The following is a 27,921-nucleotide window of genomic DNA, read 5'->3' as shown; positions in this document are numbered from 1 at the left end:
GACCAGCCTGGCCAACATGGTGAAACCCTGTGTCTACAAAAATACAAAAATTAGTCAGGCGTGGTGGTGCGCACCTGTAATCCCAGCTGCTCGGGAGGCTAAGGCAGGAGAATCACTTGAACCCGGGAGGCGGAGGTTGCAGTGAGCCTAGATTCCCGCACTGTACTCCAGCCTAGGCGACAGAGCAAGACTCCATTTCAAATAGAAAAAAAAGAAATGAAATGAACTACAGATACATGCCAAACACTGAATGAACTTCAAAAATATGCTAAATGGAAAACTCACTTACGGAAGACCCCATATTGTATGATTCTATCTGTATGAAATGTCCAGAATAGGCAAACCCACAGGGTCAGATTAGTAGGTGAGTAGTTACCTAGGACTAGGAGTTGGGGAGGGGGAACAAGGAGTGAGTGTTAATGGGTTCGAGGTGTCCTTTGGGGATGAGATTATTTCAAAATTAGGTTACAATGATGGTTACACATACAACTCTGCAAATACATTAAAATCTTTCAATAGCATACTTTTAAGGGGTGAATTTAATGGTATGTAAATGTATCTCAATAAAGCTTTTTGGAAGATAATAATAATAACACATTACAGAGTACTCCTCTGGAAATGGGTGGCTGATGGGCTGTATCCAGCCTCTACAAGTGTTTGATGGATCATTGTTGACTTTTGAGTAAACAGAGATATTCTTCAGGCTTCCCCAGTCCACACCTGTCTGTTGTCTATATCAAGGTTTTCTCTCATTTCGTTTCCTGCTTTGGCCCCTGGAAACATTTGAGTCTGTGTCTCCTTTCAAGGGAAGGAAGTGGAAGGAATCATTCTGTATGGACAGTGAAGTTACCTGGGCTGCAGAGGGGCCTTTGGGAGCCAATATTGTGATACTTTTCTACATATTCCTCAATAGTTGAACTTCTTACAAGGAATATGTAGTATATCTGGGTTGTTTTCTTTAACTCAAAAAAGTAAAAGAAGGAAAATAATATAGAAGCAGAAAAATACCTATAATTCATGTTTAGTTGTTTTCACTTTGTCTTACTCACTTTTTAAATGTGGGATTGTGCTATATATACCACTTTGCATCCTCCTTGCTGCACTTTAGCAGTATAGCAAAATCATTTTCCCATATTTTCAAAATCTCCTCATAAACATTATTCTAGTTTCTATGTAATATTCCATTGAATGAATGCCTCATCATTCACTTAAACACCCGGCCTCCCTGGACATTTAGGAGGTTTCTAATTTTTATATTCTTATAAGCAATGTGAAAACCCTTGTATGTGAAATTTGTATGCATTATTAAGTATTTTCCTAGGATAGATGCCCAGATGTGACATTACCAAATAGTAAAAGTTATTAGTACACATTAACAAATTTCTCCTCAAAAATCTTTAACCAATTTTCATGAGCCATGTAAGGGTCCCTGTTTCACCAAACACTTGCCATAGCTGAGTAGTATCTTCATTTTTCTTAATTTTTCTAAGTTGCAACAGCATCTCTCAGCCCTGTAGCTTCTTCTTCCCCTATGCCCAGCCACCCTGTCAAGGGGTGAGAAATTCCACACCAAGAACACAATTGCCCCATCCTCAGAACTATCTTTAGCTCCATCCCCCTTTTCATCACAAACATTCCATGAAACAGAATAAAGAAACAAGAAACAGCCACACGTATGTGGTTACTGAGTCTGTTATGGAGGGCTCGGCTGATGGGTGGCACTGGGCCACTAGATGTGCATCGTGAGGACAGGGGCCTGCCAGCACGGAGGGCTGAAGGAGAAGGAGAAGAAATCGGAATCCACCTCTTGCCATTCAGGAGACTCAGCTTGGGGTTGATTAGACTGAAAAGTTAAAGACAAAACTGTAAGACATTTAGACTACAGATGATTATTCTTCCAGGTCTCAAGCTAAAAGGATTTTTCAAACAAGGCTCAGAACGTGTTAAACACAAAGGAAAAGATTGGTACGTTAAGGACACTCTGTTTTGAAAGACACCAGGAGAGAGAGAAGGCAAGTCATAGAGTGACTGACGAGAGTTATTCCTAGCATGTGAAGGACCTGCAAATCTTTAAGAAGGGGAGTGTCATTCGCTAGAAAATGGGCAAGAGGTTTGAGTACTCACTGTACAAAATATAAGCAGCAAGTATACAAAAGGTGTTCAGCTTCATTAGGAATCAGAAGATCACAGTGAACTGCTGCTACTACCACACACATGCCCCCCAGATGGGCAACACTTCAACAACTGACAACACCTGAGTATTAAAGAAGATCCAGAGGGCTGGGAACACTCACGTACTGCCCAGCAGGAGGACAAATTGATATGACCTCCGTGGAAAACAATTTAGCAATATCTAGTAAAACTGAAGCTACACTATAATCTATGACCCAGAAATCCTATAGTGGGATCCAAATTTGTGTGCATGTGCGCCTGGATACTCACAACAGCATTACTCATGATGGCCAAAAAATGGCAACAGCTCAATGTCCAACAACAGTAGAATAGGTAAATAAATTGTCAAGGAAAATTCTACCCAACAAGGAAAATCAACAAACTGCTGCTAACATGGACAAACCTCACCGACGCGGTGTTGAAGGAAAGAAGCCAGGAGCATGTCTGGCCAATTCATAACTTTGGAATTAAATTGTTTAGGGAGGTGTGTCGAAGCGGAACCTTAAACAATAACAAGAAAATGATTATCATAAAGCTGACGATGGTGATTACCGGGGGTGGAAGGAGGGTTGATTGGGAAAGGTAGGGGGTGAGGGTACGGACAACGTTCTGATTTTTGACCTGGATGGTGGTCGTACAGGTGTTTTGTACATTTTTCTGCATGTGTGAGTGTGTGTGTGCATATTTACATATCCATACATATTTTATATATTCTATTTCCCCATTGAAAAATCAAAAATAAAACTTATATGCCATTAGTGTCAAGTGTGGGAGAGTAACCTGCTGTGCTGTGGGTCATGTTAAGGGTATATAAATGTGTGATTTGTTTTAGAGTATTTGTGCACAAGCCTCTCAGCTCAGGCACCATATGATGTGTTTCCAGACTTTCGTACCTGGTGCAGTGCACACATTGTACTTGAGCTCTGCCTCCCATCCCAAAGGGCTGTTGTTTCGATGCTTCTTCCTCGACTCCCTCGCTGTTTCAGCCACCTCTGGCAAAGCCCCTGGAGCCAGTTCTCGGAGTACTTCTGGCCTGTGAATCTGGGTTAAGATAAAATACCTGTAAAATTCGTTTACTTAGGGGCCGGGCGCGGTGGCTCAAGCCTGTAATCCCAGCACTTTGGGAGGCCGAGACGGGCGGATCACAAGGTCAGGAGATCGAGACCATCCTGGCTAACACGGTGAAACCCCGTCTCTACTAAAAAAAAAAAAATACAAAAAAAAACCTAGCCGGGCGAGGTGGCGGGCGCCTGTAGTCCCAGCTACTCAGGAGGCTGAGGCAGGAGAATGGCGTGAACCCGGGAGGCGGAGCTTGCAGTGAGCTGAGATCCGGCCACTGCACTCCAGGCTGGGCGACAAAGCAAGACTCTGTCTCAACAACAACAACAACAACAACAACAACAAAAAATTCGTTTACTTTGTTATAAGCCATTGACACTTTAGTATGAATTAGTGGGTAAATCTAATTAAACTTTGCTATCTACTCATCTAAGATAACACAAACTAGCCCAATTCTCTGGGAGCTGCTTAACATTATCACAATGTTGCAGCAGGGGGCTTCTGGTGAGATAGTTTCCCCCTTTCTTAGATTTAATCATTTTTTTCTTCCTCCTTCCACTCATCTGTCCTTTTCAGAAACCCTCCTTTGCTTCCGTTCAGGAAACACTGAACTTTGCACTGTCTGCACAATCCTGGAGTTCCTCTTTCTCACAAGATTTCTCAGGCTTCTAGATCAGAGTTTGGAAGTAAAGCAATGACTAAGAATAGTCCCCACTATGTCAGAAAGCTGGTGCTTCTCGCCGGCCCTCCTTACTCACTCAGCCACACAGGGAGAAGGAGAAGCAGACCCAGGTCATAGCCCACAGCCTGTGCTCTCCCACTGTGACCGCATCTGTCTGTGTTACATGCACACTCACACACGGCAGTAAATGGCAAAGTGTGGGTGTTTGTTAATCGATGTAATTTAATCTAATCATTCTGTGACCTGCACTTTTCACTCATCATTACGTATTGAAGAGGATCTGGTTGACACGGACAGATGTGGTTCATGCAGTTAACTTCTTCATGGAACGTCAGTATCTGAATAACCCAGGTGCTCATCCGCTCTCCTGCTGATGGGCAAGCGGGCTGTCTTTAATTTCTAGCTGTTACAAACCAAGCTACAATGAGCTTTCTCACACATCTCTCTGTGCTCTCACAGAAGAGTTACTGTAGGGAATATTCCAAGAAGTAGAGTTGCAGGGTTGCAGACCACATGTGTTTTTAAGCTTTCTAGATATTGCTGATTGTTTTCCAAAGGCATTCTGCCAGTGGACACCCCAGCAACTGTTTCTGAGATTCACTGTTTCCCTGCATCATCAACACTTCGCATCTTCAGATGTTTTCATTCTTGTGTGTGAAATAGTATCTCATTTATTTTCCTCTTCTTAAACTGCTACTTATTTCTTGCCTTCTGGGAATGCACCATAATTTACTCAGCCATTCCCCTATTCACTGACATTCAGTTCATTTCCCATTTGTAAGTGTGTCTGTTTGTTTTGGGTACTTGCAGTACAAACAATGCTGTCAGAACCAATCTTGTACAAACATCTTGATGTACTGGTGCTTTAGTTACTGGCAGATCCATTTCCAGAACGCAGATTGCTGGAACAAATCAGCATTTTTTTCATTTTAAGAAATACCAACAAAAATCGTTTCACAAAATTGTATAGTAATTTGCAGTCCTACCAACTGTGTATGAAAAGATACTTTTACCCACCCATACATTTATCAGTACCCGATGACCTTGTTTGACAGTCTACAAACCCCTAAGACCTTGTGGTTGTTTTAATCTGCACTCCCCTGACCACTAATAAGTTAAGAATCACTGCATTGCCTATTTATAAGCTTTTTTTTTTTCCCTATTGTTCTTTCAATTATTAATCTAAAGGAGCTCTTTCTATATCAGGATAGTATCCGTTTGTTACATATGTATAGCATTTATTATTTGTCTTCTGTTGCTTTTGCCACAGGAGATTTTGGTTCTTTATTTTATTAACTATGTATTGTTTACATCTATAACTTTTGGGTTTCCTACTTTGCTTAAGAAAGCCCTCTCCACCCCAGTGTTACACAAATACTTCCCCTATAATTTTGTCTAATACTTTTATAATTTCCTCTTTGAGTTTGCACCTTTCATTCATCTACCTTTTTTTATTTTCTGGGTTTTTTTTTTTTTTTTTTTTGAGACAGAGTCTTGCTCTGTTTCCTAGGCTGGAGTGCAGTGGCATGATCACGGTTCACTGCAGCCTCAAACTCCCAGGCTCAATCCATCCTCCCACCTCAGCCTCCCAAGTAGCTGGGGAGTGTAAGTAGCATGGTGGGGAGCACCAAGTAGCATGGTGCACCACCATGCCCCACTCCTGCCACATGTTTTCATACATGCTGCAAAGTAGGGGTGGAACTCTCCCGGTAGCATTCCTTCCTGACTTGGATGACAGGGATGATGTCCTTCCTCCTGACTTGGATGACAGGGATGATGACACCCACAGTACAAGCTGGCATAGGATGGTAGTCGTGAGCTCTGGAGTTGAGTGTCTGGGCTCAACTCACACTTACCGGCACTTTCTCCAGTCCTGTGAAAGTTGTTTAATCTGTCTGTGCCTCAGTTCCCTCGGCTATAAAATGGGGGAAATAACAGTGCCTTCCTTTTAGGGATTTTGAGATAATAAGTTAAACCATGAAAACACAGAGAATAGTATTTGGCACGTAGAAAGCACTGGATAAGTGTTGGCGAGTTTTGTATTATGTACACATAGTTTCTGGGTCTGTTTCTGCACTTCATGTGTTAGCCTATTTTTCTACTTCAGACCCCAGCACCATTTTTTGGTTATCATAACTTTCTAATAAATGTTAATTTCTGTTTCATATCTCACTGTTCTTTCTTAAGATTTTCATAATGAGAATTACTTTGAATTTCACATAACTGTGTTATATGTCGGCATTTTAGTGAGATTCAGTCTTTCTATCCAAGAACACAGCATGTCTTTCCTCCTCTTTAGATCCTGTGTCATGTCCTTCCATAGAATTTCTAGTTTTCTTCATGCAGGTCCTTCACCTTTCTAGCTACTCTACCTGTAGCATTTGCTGTTCTGAGCAGGATATTTTTCTGTTTGCAAAAATGTTGCTGGGATAAATGTAAATTACTTGTTTCTTACATTTACTGTACATTGGTCTCTTACTGAATTCTTTCATTGGTTCTAATCACTTATTCTTGTTTGTTTATTGTTAGTGAGCCTGGTTAGTTAATGTGCTCGTATTATCTAAATGATAATAATTTTGTCTCTTACTTTCCATTATCTACATGACTGATATTCTTTTCTTATTGCATGGCTGGAATTCTCAAAACAAGTAGTGGTGGTAGGGATGAACATCGCTCTCATATTTTTGTTTCTTTGTTTACTATTATATTTGCTGTAGTTTTATAATGAATATTCTTTGCTGTATTTAGGAGTTTATTGATTCATTCTAATTTAATTTTTGTTCAGCTGAACGCGTTCAATTAATTTCCTCAGAAGGTTCATGTGTAGTGTAAGATCTGAGTCTGTGCTTGTCCTCCTGTCCCCCCACCCATCCCCTCAAAACAAATTCCCCTGCCTTCATTGATGACAATATGAGAGGCTTAGATGAAGATCTAAAAAAAGTCTGTATACACTTCATTCTTCCCATTTTCAGAATGACAAAGGAGAAATATGATAGTTTGATTGTTTCTTTTCCTAGAGTTTCTATCTCCCTCCCTCCCCCACTTTCTTCCTCTCTCGTTCACTCTCTGCATCTCTTTCCTTCTCTCTCTCTTTCGCTCATGTTCTCCTGCCTCTTGGACATTTTAAATTTTAATCAGTATACACCTAGATGTATCTTTTCCCTTTTTTTTTTTCCACCTAAGACTTGTCATTGAGAAAAATGATGAGACGAGTCTCAATCATTTTAGGAGACTTATTTGCGAAAGTTAAGGATGTATGCCTGGGAGACAGCTCTATGTCTTTCTCTGAAGATGATTTTGAGGGCTCCAAATTTAAAGGGGAAAGGGCGGGATATTGAGAAGTACACAATTTTCATGTAAGAGCAGGGCAGGGAAAAATAGTCATTCATGCCTTTGTCTGGCTCAGTGAATCTGCATTTTTTAACATAAGATGATATAAACAAATGGGGCAGAGGAAAATGCAGGGAATCTGCATTTTACATAAGAGAAAATAGACAAAATAGGGAAGGGGGAACAATCAGATATGCATTTGTATCTGGCGGGTGACTGCGCTTGTAAAGATAAGCGATCAATTTGCATTGCCATGATGAAATTTTAACAGTTCACTAGGAATTTCCTTGTGAGCAAAATACGGTGGAGACATGTAGCTTTTCATCATAGCCATCTTATTTAGGAACCAAAAGGGGGAGGCAGGTTTGCATGACACAGTTCTCAGCTCGACATTTCCCTTTGGCTAAATGAGTCTGGGGTCCTAAAATTTAATTTCCTTTCACAGACTTAAGATATTGAAGTATTTTTCAACTTAAGGAAGTTCTTTTATTTATTTGATTTTTTTTCACTTCTCCATATATTACTCTCTCTCCTTTTAGAGCTCTTCCTCCTTGCTTATTACATCTGCATCTGGCTTTCATGTCTGTTAATGAAAAGAGTCACACTCTGTGAAGTATTTGAAAAGATTTATTCTGAGCCAAATATGACTGACCAACGGCCCATGATGCAGCCCCAGCAGATCCTGAGAACATGCACCCAAGGTGGTTGGGGTACAGCTTGGTTTTATACATTTTAGACAGACATAAGACATCGGTCTCATGTAAGATGGACAGTGGTTCAATTTGGAAAGGTGAGACAACATGGGGGAGGGGAGCTTCCAGGTCAGAGGCAGATTCAAAGATTTTCGGATTGGCAACTGTTTAAAAGAATTATTATCTAAAAATTTGGAATGTCTAGGTTAAGATAAGGGGTTGTGGAAACAAAGTTTTTATCATGCAGATGAAGCCTCCAGATAGCAGGCTTCAGGTAGAATCAATTGTAAATGTTTCTTATCAATCTTAAAGAGTCTGTTCTATCAGACTTAACATCTCTGTGTTGATGTGAATGCTGATCAGCTGTGCCTGAATTCCAGGAAGGAAGAGAGTACAATGAGGCATGTTTAGCCACCCATCCCTATTATGGCCTGAACTAATTTTTCAGGTTAACTTTGAAATGCCCTTGGCCAAGGGAAGGGTCCATCAGTCAGTTACAGGGCTTAGAATTTTATTTTTGGTTTATATGTTTCTCATAGTTTCATTTATGGCTTCCATTTCTTTGTAGTTTTGCCCTGTATTGGGGTTACATGTTCTTCTATTTTGCACAAAGCACTTCCTGGCACGTAGTAGGTGCTCCATAATTAGTTATTGAATGAACACCTTCTCTCTTCTAGGTGTTAATGAGTTTAGCTTAAACCTTTCTCCTTACATATTTTAAATTCAGCCTAAAAGTTTCTCTGTACATAGTGAACTGTAACCTAACTGGACATGTAAACAGACTGTCACCTACTCTCATAGCAAGTAACCAAGTCTCAGCCAATCACAGCAGCCAGACTTCAGCCACTCACAGTGGCCAGCTGTTCAAACTGGGCTCAAGTAAGGCAAATGCTGAGCCATCACCAATCTGGCTCTTTCTGTACCTCATTTCCATTTTCTGTACATCACGTTCCTTTTTCTGCCCATAAATCCTGTCCAACTACAAGGCAGCATCAAAGTCACTCTGAGCTGAATAAAATACCTAGGAATCCAACTTACAAGGTATGTGAAGGACCTCTTCAAGGAGAACTACCAACCACTGCTCAGTGAAATAAAAGAGGACAAAAACAAATGGAAGAACATTCAATGCTCATGGATAGGAAGAATCAATATCATGAAAATGGCCATACTGCTCAAGGTAATTTATAGATTCAATGCCTTCCCCAAGGTAATTTATAGATTCAATGACTTTCTTCACAGAACTGGAAAAAACTACTTTAAAGTTCATATGGAACCAAAAAAGAGCCCACATTGCCAAGTCAATCCTAAGCCAAAAGAACAAAGCTGGAGGCATCACGCTACCTGACTTCAAACTATACTACAAGGCTACAGTAACCAAAACAGCATGGTACTGGTACCAAAACAGAGATATAGACCAATGGAACAGAACAGAGTCCTCAGAAATAATACCACACATCTACAGCCATCTGATCTTTGACAAACTTGACAAAAACAAGAAATGGGGAAAGGATTCCCTATTTAATAAATGGTCCTGGGAAAACTGGCTAGCCATATGTAGAATGCTAAAAATGGATCCCTTCCTTACACCTTATACAAAAATTAATTCAAGATGGATCAAAGACTTAAATATTAGACGTAAAACCATAGAAATCCTAGAAGAAAACCTAGGTAATACCATTCAGGACATAGGCATGGGCAAAGACTTCATGTCTAAAACACCAAAAGCAATGGCAACAAAAGCCAAAATTGACAAATAGGATCTAATTAAACTAAAGAGATTCTGCACAGCAAAAGAAACTACCATCAGAGTGAACAGGCAACCTACAGAATGGGAGAAGATTTTTGCAATCTACTCATCTGACAAAGGGCTAATATCCAGAATCTACAAAGAACTCAAACAAATTTACAAGAAAAAAACAAGCAACCCCATCAAAAAGTGGGCAAACGATATGAACAGACACTTCTCAAAAGAAGACATTTATGCAGCCAACAGACACATGAAAAAATGCTCATCATCACTGGCCATCAGAGAAATGCAAATCAAAACCACAATGAGATACCATGTCACACCAGTCAGAATGGCGATCATTAAAAAGTCAGGCAACAACAGGTGCTGGAGAGGATGTGGAGAAACAGGAACACTTTTACACTGTTGGTGGGACTGTAAACTAGTTCAACCATTGTGGAAGACAGCAAGTTTATTAAGAGTGTAAAGCAATAAAGAATGGCTACTCCACAGGCAGAGCAGTAGCGTGGGCTGCTTGACTGAGCATACTTATAGTTACTTCTTGATCATGTGCTAAACAATGGGTGGATTATTCATGAGTTTTCCAGGAAAGGGGTGGGCAATTCCAGGAACTGAGGGTTCCTCCCTTTTTTAGACCATATAGGGTAACTTCCTGACATTGCCATGGCATTTGTAAACTGTCATGGCACTGGTGGGAGTGTCTTTTAGCATGCTAATGCATTATAATTAGCATATAATGAGTAGTGAGGATGACCATAGGTCACTTTCATCACCATCTTAGTTTCATTGGGTTTTGGCCAGCTTCTTTATCACAACCCGTTTTATCAGCGAGGTCTTTGTGCCCTCTATCTTGCATCAACGTCCTATCTCATCCTGTGACTTAGAATGCCTAACCTCCTGAGAATGTTGCCCAGTAGGTCTCAGCCTTATTTTACCCAGCCCCTACTCAAGATGGAGTTGCTGTGGTTCAAACACCTCTGACATTTTCACAGCTTAAGTTTAGTCAATAAGAAAACAAAAAGAAAAGCAAAATAAACATTTTTGAAAACGCAAATGCTCAATGCCACAGGATAAGTTTCAAGGATGCCAGGATCTGAGCATGTTTATTGGATGCAGTGCATGGCTTGTCTTTGGGGAAGCTGTTTTGATTGTAATAATCTCTAAACCTGCTATTAGCCAGCAGGTGAGAGAGGGAAGCCTTTTAGCTGTCTGTGTCTGGGTCCCTCTCCCAGGCCACCTGCTGCCTTGTCGTCCTATTGTGAAGGCATAAGAACTGTCCCATTTCCCCAAATGCCACATGCAGGACATGCACGCAGTCCAGGGCACACACTGACCAAGCTGGCAGAATGGTGGATGTCCAGGTTGGGCATGGCTGGGCAGCCTTAACACCTTCTACCTCCAGTGACTGGCAAGGCAGGCTTCTGCTGTTCAATGTCACCTCTAGTAAGTGAGGTCTCCCTAGACTACCTTCAGAACTTTTTATGCAGTGGTGTGCACCTGTACCACTGTAAGCTCAGTCTCAGGGTTCCCACTCTGATGCTCAGGGCACAGCAAAGTTGGTGCCACTGGACTTTGGAAGCGGTCCCAGAAGCTTACTGGACACAGGGTCAGCCTGTGATGTGTTGACTTTAATTGTGGGTACATCAATCTCCCTGTGTAACACCGTCTGACAGTGTGGGCAGCCCTCAGCTGAAGGGGCAGACCAAAGGCCGACATTTAACCCAATTTCTTCTCCTTTCTCATGCTCAGATGGATGGAGTGGAGCCCTGGCTTTCCCTTGAGCATCGATGCCAAATGCCACAAGGATTTACCCCGTGATATCCAGTTTGATAGTGAAAAAGGAGTGGACTTTGTTCTGAATTACTCCAAAGCGTAAGTTTACGAGAACTGAGGGACTCTGGGCAGCCCCTCCAGTGGCTGGTGCTGGGGGTGGGACCCTCACTCCTTTCCTGATGGGGCCCTTGGGTTGGGGGAACAGCCTAGCTGAGCCAAATGCTTTGATGATATGTTGGCCATAGAGTGGATTCTCAATGCACAATTGCAGGACAACCAGTATCTAAAAAAGTCACAACCTAGAGGACTCCAGACACCAGACATACATGTGTTTTTGGCCCAAAGCCGGGGTCTTTAGTTGGAATGCCTCTTCCCCGTCCACATCTCATCCCCTCTATGGCCACTTCAAAGATGTGAAGGCTTTGTGTCCAGGCTGTCACCAAGATGGCAGGTGCTATGGTGAGAATGGCCAAAATGCCAGTGCTGATCCCATGACATATGTCCCCTGTTCCACCATCACAGCCCCACGAGGGAGTCACAGTCATTGTCTCCATTTTACAGTTGAGGAACTGAGGAATACGGAGGTGGAGTACCTTCCTTGCCCAAGGCCCCCAGCTAATAAGTGGCAGAAATATGGGTTCTGTGCACCTTTGTTTCATCTGAATGGCTGCAGGGCTTTTTAAAGCTTGCCCAGGCTATCAGGAGACTCCAGGCTGCTTATTAAACATATGGATCCCCTGACCCTACCCCAGGGGTAGTGGAGGGGGTCTTTAAATCTGCACATTGACCCTGTAGGGAATTGTAAAAATCATGTCAGTTTGGCAAACCCTAAATCCATGGTTCTGAAACTGGACTAACCCTTATGTAATCCAAAAAGTATGTGAGACAGGTTTCAATCAATTTAGAGGTTTATTTTGCTAAGGTTAAAGACGTACATGGAAAAAAGGAACACAAATCCACAGGAACAATTGGTGGTCTGTGCCTTTTTCCAAAGATGCCTTTAAGGGCATCAATATTTAAAGGAGAAAAGCAGGCTGGAGGGAAGAAAGGGAGGGCATAGTCACATTACTGAATCCACATGTTGCAAAGGAAAAGGAGCAGGTAGGGGAATAGTGAGTTATGTATTCCTCTTGCACTCAGTACATCAGCACTTGATAAGGTGGACACTGAGAGCTACCTGTGGGGGTTTTTACCTTTTATCTGTAGCTATCTTAGTTCCTTGCATGACTCAGCTTTCAGCTTAATTTTTCCCTTTTGGCAGAGTGAATTGGGGTCCAAAGATTTTCATTTCCTCTTATACCTAGAATCCTCTGAGGAGCATTAGCACCTCCCAGTGCCAGGCCAACCCCACACCTACAGATGACAGTCTACGAGGGTGGGACCCTGGCCTTGGGTCTGCACACCCAGCAGGTAGACGGGGCTGAGAACTCAGCCAGTCTTCAAAGCTTAAAATAATATTATTTATTCTAAACACTTTGTAGGTGTTTTGGGGAGTACAGTCATCTATTTTAAGCTTCATGGCCATCCTGGGAGGTAAATAATATTATTGACCATTTCTAGGTGAGGAAACTGAGTCTTCAAGGGTCAAGGTCAAGGAGTTTGCCTAAAGTCATTTAGGCAGAAATTGGCAAAACCAGGATTTGAATCTAGGTCTGTTTGTGTCCAAAGCTGGAGCATTTTTCTCCTACCACAATCAGGGTCTCCTAGAGAGAAAAAGTAAAACCAAGCATCTGGATTGGTAATGCAGCAGTACCCAACATCTCCCTGGAAACATCATGGAAGTTAAGGGCTCACTTCCCTTCCCCTACTCTGGGATTGGGATTGCTGATCAAAGCCATGTAGCTTTAGTGGGGTAGGTCCCAGACCAGGATGGGACAAGCAGGACAGAAGGCCCCTATGAAAGAGACAGTTTGGAGAGGATGATAAGGATGGTGAGGTAGTAAGGTGGAGAGTAGTGCCACCTGGGCTTAGTAATGGTGGAGGAGGGAATGGAAGAATACAGGATGGATGGACAATCAAACAGATGGACAAGCAGATGGATGGATTGAGAGATGGATGATGAATGGATGGATGAAGGTAAGGAGGAAGGGGGGAAGAAGAGGTAGATGGTGGATGGATGGAGGGATAGATGAGAAATTTATATATGGATGGATGGATTCATGGATGGTGGGTGGATGGATGGATGGATGGATGGATGGATACTGAGATGAATGGATGGACAGATGGGTGGATGGATGGATTGATGGATTGATGGCGAATGGATGGTGGGTGGATGGAAGTGTAGACAGAGAGATGGATGGATGGATGGATGGATGGATGGATGGATGGATGGATGGATGAATGAATGGTGGAGTGAAAGTGAAGGCCAGACTGCCTTTCTTATGTCTGCTCAGTGTTTCTGAAGGTCATTGTCATCTCTGTGTCTCAGGAGCCTCTGTATCTTAGCAGCTGTCACAGAATAGGTGCTCATTAAATCCTATTAAAATGAAAGTGTGACCCAGCTGGCCCCTGAGTGCCAACTGGGTCACGCTCCATTTTAACAGCATTTAATGAGTGCCTATCCTATGGTATAGAAGGTATCTGTGCACCTCCTTTTCATGTATCCCCATCACGGCTAACAACAGCCTAGATATATGGTTCTCAATCCTGTGTGTTTAGTGTTACAGACTCCATACTGCCCACTCTGCACAAACCGTGGAAGGAGGGGCAGTCCAGCACAGTTATATTTTAGGGCTACTGGGGGATTCCAGTATATAGCCAGGATTAAGACCACTGGCCTGTATGCCTCCCTGGGCCTCCCCACCCCCCACATAAGGTTGCATCTATTTGCTGAGTCAAGTCCATCTGCTGGGTCCCAGGGAGTGCTTCCTCCTCTCCCAGCTCCACCATCTCTCCTGAGTGAGGGCAGGAGCATCTTTCCAGCTGCCTCCCTGGACTCCATCTCTCAAGACACGGGGAGGGCTCATTCTCAAGTGCATGTATAACTTGTTGGAGGGTCGCTCTAAAAAGTAAATATAATTTCTTGGTTGGCTCAGCTGCAGGTGAGAGCCCAGATGTCTCTGCCCAGAAATGGAGACACATCAGTAGGGACGTGCCCGCCCTTGCAGTCTCTCGGGTCCTACATGCATAGGATGCTCCACCGTGGGGATCCAGCAGGGCTTTGCAGAGCACCTCTAGTCTCTGACCTGGCTGTTTCCTGTGCCACACCCGCCTGCCCCACTTCTTGGCTAAGACATGGGTGAGGAGCCCCTTCTTCCAGAAGCTTCTAGAAGCCCCTGGCCTCAGTGAGGTCCCCTCCTCTGTGCTCCCCAGTGCCGCCCACCCTGCCCTCGGCCCCAGAAGTGCTGCAGCCCACTTTTCTCCACATCGTCCTGTCACTTAGCCCCTTGAGTGATGGCCTATTGACAGGAGAAGAGCAAAGGAATCCTGAAAGGGGCCCTTCTGCCCCTCTTGGCACAGCAGGCTGTACAGTAAGCTTAGCCCCGCCTCTGAGCACCGCATCTGTGCCGGCACAGTGGATGGAGACCCTTAAGGTCTGCTGGGGAGAGAAGAGGTGTCCCTGCATTTGAGGAGCTGAGCCAAGGGGGCTGCGCCACAAGGAAGCAGCTTAGAGGAGCCATTGTGGGGATGAGGGGTGCCTGGGAGAGGGCTCTGGGCCGGTGAGGGTGGGGGAGACCCTAGGGAAGTCATCTAAGTTCCCTGAGCATCAGTGTCCTCAAATGAACAATGAGACTCGGCCCCAGCTCCTCCTCAGGGTTGTTGTGAGATTAAAATGGGACCGCATACATCAGACCCTCAGAGAAGTTTCTCCCTAAAGACAGCCTTAGTCTTCTCCATTCTTGGTTCAGGCCCTCTGGGACCCCATCTCCACCATCACACACCGGCCTAGGGCTGCACTCTTGGAAGGGCCCCTGCGCTTGCGGGGTGGGCAGGGGACCCTCGCTCCACCTGGGCGTTCTCTGTGATGGGGCCCAGGAAGGCTTTGCAGCCGTAGGCCATCTGTCCAGGCCTTACTGGGCCCAGGCAGAGGTACGTGGGACCTGGAGAATGGCACAGGGGATTGCAGCGGAGAGAGACTGTGGGCACAGGTGTGGCGAGGCCAGGCCGCCGAGAGCCAAGTGGTTTGCGAAATTTCCTGGTGGTGTGGAGGGAAGAGCAGTTGATGTGTTCACCACCCCACAGCCTGTTTGCAGCCTGGAAGACGATTGCAGGGGGTGGCAGGGCTGAAAAGACAATGTCCCCGTTAAAGGAAATTGAGAAAGAGAGTTTCCTTCCTAGTGGGGCGGGACAGTGCAGATAGGCGGCCGGTCCTGGAAGAGGTGGGGGCCAGGGGTGGGGGGCTCACACGCCCTGCTATTTCCCTCTATGAGAATGGGCGGGAGCAGCTCCGGAAAGGGTCGCGGATGGAGCCGCCCTCACCCCAGGACCCCGCCCTCACCCAGGACGCCAGGGGTGTCTTCCGGTGAAGGCGGCATAGGAAGCGCCAGTCTGTGCCGCAGTGTAAGTAGAGGCGCTATGAGCCCGAGTTTCCCACGTCCAGGGATAAATAGGGAGCTGTGACAGTCAAGCCGCGCGGAGGTTGTCCTGGCTGCCTTTGTGGTCAGGTGAAGGCACAGACGCAGGGAGGTCGGGCGTGCGCTGGCAGGCGGAGAGCAGGCCACTGGGGAGAGGCCGAGAGAGAACGCGGGGCACCCGGCCCGGGGGGTCATTTACAAGGGACGCTGGGCACGAAGGAGGCTGGGGCGAAGTTGAGTCCAGGGGTTGGGTTGAGGGAGCTGTGCAGCGGGGCTGAGCGGAGAAGGTGACGAGGGACTCCTGGTAAAGGACGGGGGAGAGGGGACCTGGGGGCAGGCAGAGGCCTAGGGGGTGCGCTCTGAGGGCAGCCCCTCCCACCGGCCCTGTCCCAGCCCCACAGGCCGGCCACATGCCCTGTGCTCCAGACGACCCAGCTACATGGATGGCAGCGTCCTGAAGGGGGATAAGGGGTAGGGAGTGGGTGCGGAGGCTCACGCCTGTAATCCCAGTGTTCGAGAAGGCCCGAGCGGGATGAGCGTTTGAGCCGGGGGGGTGGAAGCTGCAGTGATCTGCACCACTGAACTCCCGCCTGGACAACAGAGTGAGACCCTGTCTCAAAAGACAAAAACAAAAGGCACCAGGGGTGCAGGGAAGGAGCGATAGTCCCCCAGGCAAGGAAGGCTGCAGAGGGGCCAGGCCAGGAGATAAGGGCCCTGAGCTCAGTGGAAGGGCAGAGTGCGTGTGGAGGAAGGGAGGGACTCACGAGCACCGGGAAGAATGAGGGCCCAGGCTGGGTGTCGGGAGAAGTGATGGCGAAGGAAAGAGAGGCGGGAAGAGGAGGGAGCCTGCTGGCCTGGCATTGGAAAGCAAAGCGTGCGTTTGTATATGAGAAGAAGACCCCGTCCCCTCTTATCGTCATCCCAGCTCAGAAACCATTTGGCCCCGTCACCAAAGCACTCATAGGAACCGCTTTTCCTGTGACACAAGTAGAATTCTCCCACTTAACTTCCCAAATGCTACCCTAAAACCTCTGAAATCCTTGGAAATTTTCAAAATAATCCCCTCCTATTAACTGATGCCAATAAAACGTACTGACTTTCATTAAATTTTGTTGTGAGATCAGAGATGTGTCCCATTGTAAAATAAATTTGTTTGGAAAATGTAGGGGGGAAATCCATCTAAAATTTAGACAAGGCTAGAAAATTTCAATGTTATTTGCTAAGGTAGCATCGTATTGTTGTTAAAAAGGCGTCATAAAATAAGACGAAGAGTTAAGACAAAACATGAAGTCATGTTTCCCTCAACAAAAACGATCTGTTCTGTAGTCAAATTAATTTGGAAAACATTGCAACCTCTTCAGCAGTGGTTATCAAAGTATAGCTTGCGTCAGAATCCCCTGGGGCCCTTGTTAAAATCTGGATGGCTACACTCACCCCCTAGTGTGGGTTAAACTCAGTGCCCACTGGCAGGAAACTGAAACTCGTGGCTGAAATCACCGAGGAGGCCTTCCCTGTTAAACCTCTGGCTGGGGACAGCTTGGTTTCCTCGCGGCTTCTGAGTAACTCTGGCACGCAGTTCCTCCTAGCCACCTGCTGTGCCTGGAAGGGGGCCAGCCCTCCTCAGCAGGCTTTGCCCCCGCCCTGCACAGCACAACTGTGGCATGAAAAATGGAAAAGCTGTTAGCAGAAGGAAAGAGCAGGGAGACAGAGGTCAGGTGAACCTCCATGGCCTCGTTAAAGGAAATTGAGAGAGTTTCCTTCGAGTGAGGCGGAACAGTAGAGAAATAAGGCCGGTCCTGGGAGAAGTAAGGGTGAGGGGTGGGGCTCACCTGGCACACGGTCAACAGCTGGTGCCCAGTTTGGGCCACAGTTTGGCACAGGAGAAAGCTGAAGGTGCAGGAGAAAGCTTGGTCACCACCCCGAGACCAGGTGATCAAGGTGGCTGTTACCTGCCTGTGTGACCTTACCTGGTGCCCTCTCTGGCCTGCAGGTTCCTTCTTTTTACAAAAGCGGATCTTTGAAGCCCTGAATATTCCAGTTATCTATAAGGATATAGAAATATTTTGCCTCTAGATGACACGCAAATATGTTCCTCCTAACTCCACTTCTTCCTGGATCTGTGGCTTCCTCTGAAAACTGCCACGTCCGCCCTGTTTTCAGAGCAAACCTCCTGTTTTGAGGTCAAACAGACCCAGCTGGGGAGATGGTGACTCACTCCTGGTTCCTCCAAAGAACAGGGGTGAGCAACCACCCGGGACCTCAGGCGCCCCAGCACAGGGCCTCTTTCTGGAGCACCATCTGGTGCTGGGCCATCTTCAGGCCCTACAGGGCTCTCGGGGCTTGGGAAGGACTCTCATCTCCCAGAAATAAGTTCTTTTCCCCACCCAGACTGACACCAGATGCTACAGTGAGGCTTACTCCTCTAGTTTGACAAGCGTTCCTAGCCCAGGACACTCAGCTGACAAGAGGTGCTGGGGGAGGAAGGAGGCAGCAAGGCTGAAAGAAGCTTCTCTGGGTATTCCGGTGCCTGGCTGCTGGTCGTAGCCTTGGTGAGGCCACAGCAGCCTCCCTGGAAGGCTGCAGCAAGAATCTGGGTAAAAGCCCCTCCTTCCCCACGAGGGACTGGATCCAAGTGAAGAAGGTACCAGAAGGACTGGAAGATGATGCTGGCATTATTCGACAGCTCCAGGTTGCTGTAGCACTGAGCACCTACTGTATGCAGCCCATCACAAAGCCGGCCACACCGCCCAGACTGTGCCATGGCAACTTCCAGCAGTACACCCTCTTGGCCACCTGCAGGCTGCTTTTTTGTCCTGACACATGAGGAGAAAAAGACAGTACTCACAAAGGCTTCCAGCCTTGTGGTCCCAGTACCCTCTCCTGAGCATCATGGCCTCCTCGGAGACCCAGGGTAGCCAGGACAAAGGAGAGAAGCATTTGCTAAGCTAAGGAAGGATGGAAGGGGATTGCTGTTCTGCCCGGATGCGCCCCTAGGCCTGGCAGGGCAAGCAGGACAGACCCCCAGTGTCTCCTGCTTATCCTAAGAGTTCCCCTGTGTGGTTGCTCCAGTTTGCTGCCTTCATGCATGGTCACAGGGTAATTCCCCTGGTACGACAGAGCTGGGATGTCACCAAGCCCTGTGTCCCATCAGCCAGGCTCTCCCCAGCCTCCATTCTCTGATTCTGCTGGATCAGGAGGATGTGGGGAGGTCCCTGACTCCCCAGATTTCCCCATGACAAGGTGTGTGTGTCTACAGCTCAGACCCAGCCACACTCCACCTGAGAAGTGGGGGATCCTGGCCACGTAGGGCTGCCTCCTCGGGGGTGGGCAGGAAGAGGAGCCACTGGAGGAATGCCCCGGGCACAATCCCCTGCACCAGGGTGAGGTCACCTTTTCGTCCACGAGGCGGTGCTGCATGAGCCCCTCTGGACACTAGGAGGCCTGGGCTCAATGCTGAGTGAAGTGCAGGCATGACTGTGCCCTCAGCATGCATAGGGCAGCGGGCACCGATTCAGACACATGAGTTTGCACCTAAGCTGCAGTAAGAGCTACAGAGGAAATGAACAGAGACAGCATCACTCCAGGGAGCCCTCCAGACGCACTCACCCCATACGTGCAGTAGGAGAATGGCGTAGCCTATTGGGACAGCCACATCAAAATACCACAGACCAGATGGCTTAAACTGCAGACATTTGTCTCTCACAGGTCTGGAGGCTAGAAGTCCAAGATCAGGGTGCCAGCCAATCCACTTGCTGGTGAGGGCCCTCTTCCCAGCTTGCAGATGTCTCTCTGTGTTCCCATAGTATGGTCACGTGACAGAGGAGAGCTGGGGACAGGGCATGAATAAGCCCTCTGGTGCCTTTTCTTAGGAGGATGCTAATCCCATCATGGGTGCCCCACCCTCGTGACCTCATCTAACCCTAATCACCTCCCAAAGGCCCCACCTCCTAATGCCATCACACTGGGGGTCAGGGCTTCAACATGTGAATTTGGGGGGCACAATTTAGCCCACAGCAGAAAAGAAAGGGGCACTGAGCATTCCAGCCTGAAGGAAACAGATGTGCAAAGGCCCAAGGCAAAGGCCTGGGCTCTGAGGGGCAGCCAGAGTCAAGGCTGAAGAGTGGGCAGTGATCGAGCACTGACAGTGGGGAGGAAACAAGCTAACTTGTTAATCTCAGTCTTTTGTGTGCCAGAGAGAGAAACTGAGGCAGCCTGTGCCATGGTGAACACTGGGCAGCATTCCCACGCTCCTGTGCTGCACCCTGCAGGGTTATGGAGGAAGCCTGGGAAGCCTCTCCCCTCTTTTCCAGCTTTCCTGGACCCATCCCACACCCTGCCTCCTCCAGGAAGCCCTGGGGGTTGCTCACACACACATCTCACTCCTTGGTACCTGCAACCTGCATTCTGAATTTAGCAAGCTCTGGCCTTGGGTTTCTATTTTCTCGTCTTGTGCAGTGAGCATTTGGAAACTTCTGTCCTCAGCACCAAGCATGGAGCCATTTAGCAGAAAATAAATGAGTTTTCAAGTCAATTGAACTGTTCGTCTCCCCAAAATCCAGGCAACACAGTAGAGCAGCTGGATCTCTGTTCCTGGAAGCTTTCTCAGGGACTGGCCCACTGAGTGGGGGACAGCAAGTGCCTGATGAGTGAATGAATGAATGAATGAATGAACACATGTGTGAATGGAATTCAAGGCACTGTAGGCTATTCTGGAGGGTATTGGCCTGTCTCTTCGACAGGTGAGGTGCAGTAGGAACAGCATCCCGTATAGATGCCAGTTTCTGTCCTGGTTCTGAAAAGCCAATCACCTGTCTCTGCAGAGCTGCCTGGGGCCGTGGGGGTGGGGGTGTGTTGTGGGGACCCCTGAGAGCTCACTGTGAAGGGGCTCTGCAGAGGGAGGCATGGCTGGTGTGTACAAGGTGACCTCTCTCCTGGTCTGCAGGATGGAGAACCTGTTCATCAACCGCTTCATGCACATGTTCCAGTCTTCCTGGAATGACTTTGCCGACTTTGAGAAAATCTTCGTCAAGATCAGCAACACTATTTCTGGTGAGTGTGCCTCTGGGGGCTCTAGTGGTGCTGGGGACAGGGGATGCTGCTCTTCTGTCTGAGACTTACCGCGAAATTGACAAGGGCTTTCCTGCCTGCTGCAGCATGGGGGCCTCGCTGCCACCATGCCACCCTGGCCGGCACCCCCTACACTCCACAGCTTTTGCATCACTGTGGTCACACTTGTGCCCAGAGGTTTCTCCTCCTCAGATATTCAAGCTCCAGCACCCTCGACCTCATTTCACCTTCGAAGTCTGAAAAGTATCAGAACTTTTTCTTGGCACAAATCAATCATTTGTGCTTCTGACCAGAGCAAAGGCAGAACTTGGCTTGTGTTTTAGGCATTTACACGAAAGCAACTTTGGGTTCCTTTGGATAAGGATGTGTTTGGTGAGAGCACTAGCTTTATAGTGGCCAGTCATGGCATGGGAAGGACGTTAAGGAGGCAGGAATGGCTGGACAAGAAGAGGTGCTGAAATCAGGACATGGGGAACCAAACTTGGAAAACTGTCCCCAGGGACTCTCCTCCACGCTCCTCCTCCTTTCATCCTGGACTATCCATGCTGGGCTGAAGGACCTGAGTTCATGAGAGACGGGTGCCCCGGGAGGCTTCTGAGCCACTAAGGGCCAGCTCAGGGATGATGAGGTGGTGCCACAGCCTGACCCAGTGATGGGCAGGGGACAGCAGTTGGAGCTGTGTCCATCCAGGGAGCACTTGGGGGAGGAGACCAAGCAGGGACTCTGCTCTGCAGAGGTCAGGTGAGGTCAGGAGGGCCACGGTCCTGGCTGCCCTCTGCTCAGAGCTCAGGGTGGGCCTCGCTTCTCTCCTGGTAGAGCGGGTCATGAATCATTGGCAGGAAGACCTGATGTTTGGCTACCAGTTCCTGAATGGGTGCAACCCTGTGTTGATCCGGCGCTGCACAGAGCTGCCGGAGAAGTTCCCGGTGACCACGGAGATGGTGGAGTGCAGCCTGGAGCGACAGCTCAGCTTGGAGCAGGAGGTCCAGGTAGGGGTTGATGGGCTGGGGAAGTGGCCAAGGTCACAGTCCGTCAGGTGGAAGCCACTTCCTCCTGGCCAGTGCTCATAGGCCCCCAAGACACTAACTGCAGGCCCATCTGGCCTGGAGCAGCCGCTTCCTTTTCCTGGCAGCAGTGTCAGCCAGGGTCCTGGGCATTATGCAGACTGTCTTGTACAATATCAGAGGAGGAATTGCGGGGAATGTTTCTCCATGATGTTCGAGTCTGGGAACATAATGTCAATATTTTCACTATCAGTATTAATAATTACAGGAGCTATCCTTGGTTAGGGGCCTGTGGTGGGACAGGCATTGTGACAGGTGCTTTATATACACAGTCATCAGTTGTCACCCACCTTGCAAAGGGGAGAACAGTGGAGAAAGAAGTAGATCTTGTGTGAGAATAAAAAAGGGGCATGAGGAGAAACTCAACAGAATGTTTGACTTTCTCGTTAGAAATGCTGCTGCCTGTGCTCCTGTCGCACCCTCCTCCCCACCCTCACCTGCAGACTCAGCTGCCTCCGGCTGCAAGGCTGACCTAGTCTTGAGACAGAAGTTCAAACCAGCTCCATCTGAATCTGGTGGGGCTCAGCAACAGGTGCTAGCCCATCAGCCTGCCTCTTCCCCATGGAACCAGTGTGATGGGGCCTTCTGCCACCCAGGCCCTGCTGCCTGTCCCCAGGTGTCCAGGTGGCCTCTGCTGCTTCCAGTCTTTTAAGCTCAGCTTACCCTGGGGCCCTAGTTGGAGAGGGATGGTTGGTGCCCTTTAGAGATAAACCTACAGCCCCAGTACCTGGCCCATCTGAATCTAGAGGGCCACCCACCCAGCTGAAGTCCCTGGACAAGTCTCCTGCCCCAGTGCAGGCAGCGCTTCCTAACCTCCTCCTCCTGCACCCAGCCAGGCCCAGACCACTTCCTGGTCATGGGAACAGCTGACAGTTACAATCCCCCATACACTGAGACAGCATCTGTGTTCCTGAGTGGACTGAATTGCTAGACTTAGTAACATTGATTCGGTGGCTATAGGTTTCAAACTTCAAGTCAGAGATCATAGAGATTAAGCCATATAGAATCCTAGGATTGGAAGACTCTGGGCAGCCATCTGTGCACCCAGCAGCCAAGGAGTCGCCGTCTTCAGCACTTGGGCAGGGCAACAGCCTCCCACAGGGAGTCCTGGCCACCTCCAGGACACGTGGGTTATGGGTCGCCTTTCCTTTGAGCTGACCTACCCCTCACTGACTAGACGCTTTTTGTTTTGTTTTGGTTTGTTTTGTTTTTGTTTTGTTTGAGACGGAGTCTCCCTCTGTCGCCCAGGCTGGAGTGCAGTAGCCAGATCTCAGCTCACTGCAAGCTCCGCCTCCCGGGTTTAGGCCATTCTCCTACCTTAGCCTCCCGAGTAGCTGGGACACTGACTAGACTCTTAACACACACACACCTTCCCATCTCCTACACACCAGCATGATTCTTAATCCCCACAGTCATTCATGCTGCCCATCTGGCAGCACCTTAGTGATCTACAGCAAGCTTGTGGCCTACTAAAAATGCCTACATAGTTTTGTAAAATGTGCAGTTATTTTCTGGAACATGAAGAGGGAAATCATATCCCTGTTGTTGGTATTGATTCAGTGTTACAGCTCAAGTTTGTTTGAGTTCTTAGTCTTTGTATTTGGATTCTTTGGTTTCAGATTACAAAAATCAACTCCATCTGGTTTAATCCAAGAACTCTATTGGCTCAGGCAACAGTAAAAAGCAATGCTAACTCATTTGGGACCAGACCAGGGCTCAGATCATCCCCTGCACTGTCTCTCTCTCTCCATGTCTCAATCCTCTGCCTCTGGTGGATTTTTCCTCAGGAGGGTTTCCTTACCTGGAGGTAAAGAATGATCGCCAGCAGCTTCAGATTTACCTTCCACCAGCTTAGCAAACACCACCCCCTCCCAGCAAGAAAGACCCTGTTTCCTAACACTCCCAGCAGATGTCTTAGGCCATCCTCGGTCCTCACTGATTCTGTGAGCCCGTGCCCACGGCCAGGAGAATGGAGACCCAGAGGGGACAGGGACGCTAGACAGGCAAGAACTCCAGTGTCAGCAGCAGAATCCTAAAACGTCAGAACTGAGAGATCGGCCTGCCCCTCGTTTTTCAGAAAGATGCAAGGGAGGCCTGGAATAACAGAGAAATGCTGCAATCTGTGGCCCCAAATCCCAGGCTTCCTGTTCCCAGTATCAGGTTCACCAGCCTGGGTGGTCTCAAGATTGGATTAGCAGCCATTCCTTCTGGGTAGAGTCTGATGGTCACTTCAGCTCTCAAAGTCCAGCTGTCCAGCCGTCGTCCTAGAAGGCAAGACAGCAATGTGCCCGACCAGCCCGAGGGTCTCCACCTGCCTCCCTCCCCAACACAAGGTGCCCTGAGCCCCTCCGCGGGAAAAGTCCCCGTTTCCCCGCTCCCCCCGCCCCCCGGCCCCCCCCCCACCCCCCCGCCATCGCGACAGATGCTCAGAGCTCATCCTTGGTGTCAAACGACACAAAGCAGGAGGGCGGTGGCCAGGCTCCGAGCTCCCGCCGTCCTGGGTGGGTGGCTTCAGTCCTGCGTGCCGCCGAGCAGCGATCGGTGAAGCTGTAGCGGGGCGCTCTGGATGTCTCCAGGCGGAGTAGACCCCGACCCCTCCGCAGTCGGGACCCTCACCCTTTCCTTCATCACTCAGGAAACAGAAAAGGCTTCAGAAGGAGCGGCCATACCCCCGGCCTAAGCGCTGCACAGCAGCCCTGCACCTGGCCTTCCTAGGGGCCCCTCTGCCGGACCCACCGCGTGGCTCCCAGCGGTCGCCCGCCTCCCATTTCATGGGCACGCTCGTTGTGTGTCGAGGGGTGTTAATTCCTACAGAAAAGGGCACGGATCCGAGGGTCAGCAAGCCCGACGAATTTACACCAATGACCCGCCGTGTCGCCAGTCTCAGACCAGGGCACAACAGGCCAACCCTGCAGACCACCCCCACCTGCCCAGCCACTGCCCCTTCCCCCTCTGCTTCTGCAGCCCCTCTCCCGCCATACGCTCATTCCCGCCCCCGCAGACCTTCCCTACCTCCTGGAGACCCCCCTCAACCCCTGTAGATTCCCCTGCCCATGCAGAACCCCCTCTCCCTTCCCCTGCAGCCTCCCTACCCGACCCCGTGGACAGCCCTGCCCCGCTTCCTGTCTCTTCCTCCCAAGGGAGATCCCTGTCCTGGCTCTGACTGGGGTTGAGTTCGCCCAGTTTTGACCTCTGTGTAGAGTCCGGCAGCATCGTTTTTTGACATTTAACTGGTCGCATCTATTTCACCTAACCTCTCCTTTCTTCTTATAATCTGACACTCAGGGCGGTCTCTCATCTTTCCTGCCAGTCAAGCAGGTTTCAGACGCTACAAATGCAGAGTGAGCTGCTGCCATTCCTTCACCTTACCCCGAACTACCACAACCTGTGAACACCCTCCATGTGAATCAATCAGCCTTTGACACATTCTAAACTCGGCTGAGTCGCAGGAAAGGGAGAGGGGGCCCCAGAGATCATCACTCTTTCCTCAGGCCTGATTTTTGGCCCATCTGCTGAGCCTGATTTGGACACATCTCTCTGCCTCCTGCAGCAAGGGAACATTTTCATCGTGGACTTTGAGCTACTGGATGGCATCGATGCCAACAAAACAGACCCCTGCACACTCCAGTTCCTGGCCGCTCCCATCTGCTTGCTGTATAAGAACCTGGCCAACAAGATCGTCCCCATTGCCATCCAGGTAAGCTGCCTCCAGGCACACCTTTCTGAGCAGCTCAGTCCTCCGCGATCCAGGGCTCCTGGGTGGCTCCACTCCAGCTCGGGAAGCTATGTCTTGAAAGACACTAGGGCTTCCTGCCGGCCCTGAGGTGGGCTGTCCATAGGGCGGAGAGGGCTGTACTCCCCAAGGCACACTTGAGAAGCCCCTGGCCAGTCGAGCGAGGCACACTGTGGAGGACCTGCCCTGGGATGATATTCTTCACTCTCCACCCAGCGCCCTGACCAAGGGCCCCCAATCAAGGTGCTGCCAGGGGCCAGGCAGGTGAAGCTGTGGGCTGAGCTGGAGACCAAAACCACTGAGGGGCACCATGGGCGCTGGGGCCAGGAGCCAGGCCAGTTCTGGTATGCCACCTTTGATAATGATGTGAGTTTTTACATCCACCTGAGATGAGGGAGGAGGAAGAGGGAGACCCTGGATGAAAGGCAGGTGGGCACAGGGCTTTGTCTCCACCTATTCCTGGCACCAGCCTACTGCCAGGCTGGGAGCTGGTGTGCAGACAGCAGGGACCAAGGCCAGGACTGGACTGGGCATAGGTCCCTGGGGGTAGGAAAGAACTGCACAGGGGATGCCGTGGGAGACTGGCAGATGAGCATTCAGCAAATAATGTCCATGAACTGGACCTTGGGAGCTGTGGACACAGTAGCAGCTGGATAGGTCAGGCACCAGCCACATGCCAAGGCTGTCCTACGGGTTAACCTGCACAGTCCACAATCCCTCACCCTCGATTCTAAATCTAAAGAATCTAAAAACTGCTGCATGTTTCAAAACTGTGCAGCAAATTCATTGTTTGTGAACAAACCTTTTTGAAGCAATAGGTGAGGTTATTTAGAGCCTTTTTCCCATTCAATGTGATAGGCATGTGGATCACTGCAGAAATACTGCTCTGTTTGATTGTAAAATAGTACGTTGCCCTCGACCTGGGGTGGGAGGGGGTATGGCACATAATGAAGTATACCCACTGCTAAAATCCTAAACATTCTGGATTCTGAAGCACACTTAACCACTGGGGTTTTAGATAACCTATCTTTATTTGTGTAATCATCACCACAACCCTCCCAGGTAGTGGGCTCTGTTGATGTTGATCACTTTACCCAGATAAGGAAACTGAGGGACAGGTGCCCACTGCCAGCCACAGAGCTAGGATTCAAGCCAGGTCATCTGATTCTCTAGATTCCAGGCTCCCCACAGTCTCCCAGGGGCATGTGCCCTCAGAGGAGCTTCCCGTCTGTTACTAGAGAGAAGCCCTGTGCCAAAGGAACTGAAGCAGTAGGTAAAGGGACAGGTGACCTAAAAGAAGATGAAATTCCTGCAAGATCCCCAGAGATCCCAGGCACCACCGATGGTGCCTTCAAAAGCTTTTCTCAGAGACCTCTTGGAGCAGCCTGGAGTCAGGGGCCTAGCTTAAATTCCAGCTCAGCCACTTGCTAACAGGATGTGGGACCTTGAGAAAGCCACAGACTGTTCCTGGGTCTCTTTCTTCTTCTGAAAATGGAAACTTTGCAAACTATAAAGACCCAAGCAAATGAAAGTCAGAGGATAGTAAATCCAAGATCTAGTTCTTTGAAAGGTCCAAAAAATAATAATAATAACCTCCTCATGAGGCTGACGGAAAAAAAGAGAGAGAGAGAGAAAGAAAAACATATTCAAGATTCGGAATAAAAAAGGAGTCATAAAAAGAGTAATTACATTGTCGTGCACCATGGTGGTGCACAACTGTAGTCCCAGCTACGTGGGAGGCTGAGGCAGGAGGCTCACTTGAGGCTGTAGTGTGCTATGATCACACCTGTGAATAGCCACGGCACTCTAGCCTGAGCAACATAGCAAGACCCCGTCTCTTAAAAAAGAGTAATTATGATTATATACTTTTTTAATGAGAGTAATATAGCAACACATTTGAAAAACTAGAGGAAATGGATTAAAAACCTAGGAAAAGATAAATTAGAAGAAATTGTAGAAAATAGGCCAATTTCCATATAGTGATTGGAAACAGACCCACATGGCGAGCAGCTGAGTCTCACCCAGCTACTAGACAGCCAACATTTCCAGGGCTCTTTATCTGCCCCAAATTGATCCTATAAAGCTGGC

The 27,921-nt window shown here is 48.3% G+C and overlaps 1 protein-coding gene and 1 long non-coding RNA gene across 2 annotated transcripts in view; one reads left to right on the top strand and one right to left on the bottom strand.

Annotated features, from left to right (window-relative positions):
* Positions 1–27,921, top strand: part of LOC105486634 (arachidonate 5-lipoxygenase) — a 60,622-nt gene that overhangs the window by 17,572 nt on the left and 15,129 nt on the right. Inside the window, exons 4-7 of the mRNA XM_011749573.3 lie at positions 11,432–11,554; positions 20,912–21,018; positions 21,853–22,025; positions 25,651–25,797. Coding sequence (XP_011747875.2) covers positions 11,432–11,554; positions 20,912–21,018; positions 21,853–22,025; positions 25,651–25,797 — 550 coding nt within the window. The remainder of the gene's footprint in view (positions 1–11,431; positions 11,555–20,911; positions 21,019–21,852; positions 22,026–25,650; positions 25,798–27,921) is intronic.
* Positions 358–17,529, bottom strand: LOC105486633 (uncharacterized). Its single transcript, XR_011607941.1, has 3 exons — positions 17,404–17,529; positions 3,066–3,213; positions 358–1,843 (listed from the first exon to the last, which is right to left on the bottom strand). It is a non-coding gene; the product is annotated as an uncharacterized lncRNA (long non-coding RNA).

Source organism: Macaca nemestrina, chromosome 9 (assembly GCF_043159975.1).
Source record: "Macaca nemestrina isolate mMacNem1 chromosome 9, mMacNem.hap1, whole genome shotgun sequence".
NCBI lineage: Eukaryota > Metazoa > Chordata > Mammalia > Primates > Cercopithecidae > Macaca > Macaca nemestrina.
Note: the sequence above shows the minus strand (reverse complement) of the source record. Positions and strands in the feature narration are given on the sequence as shown.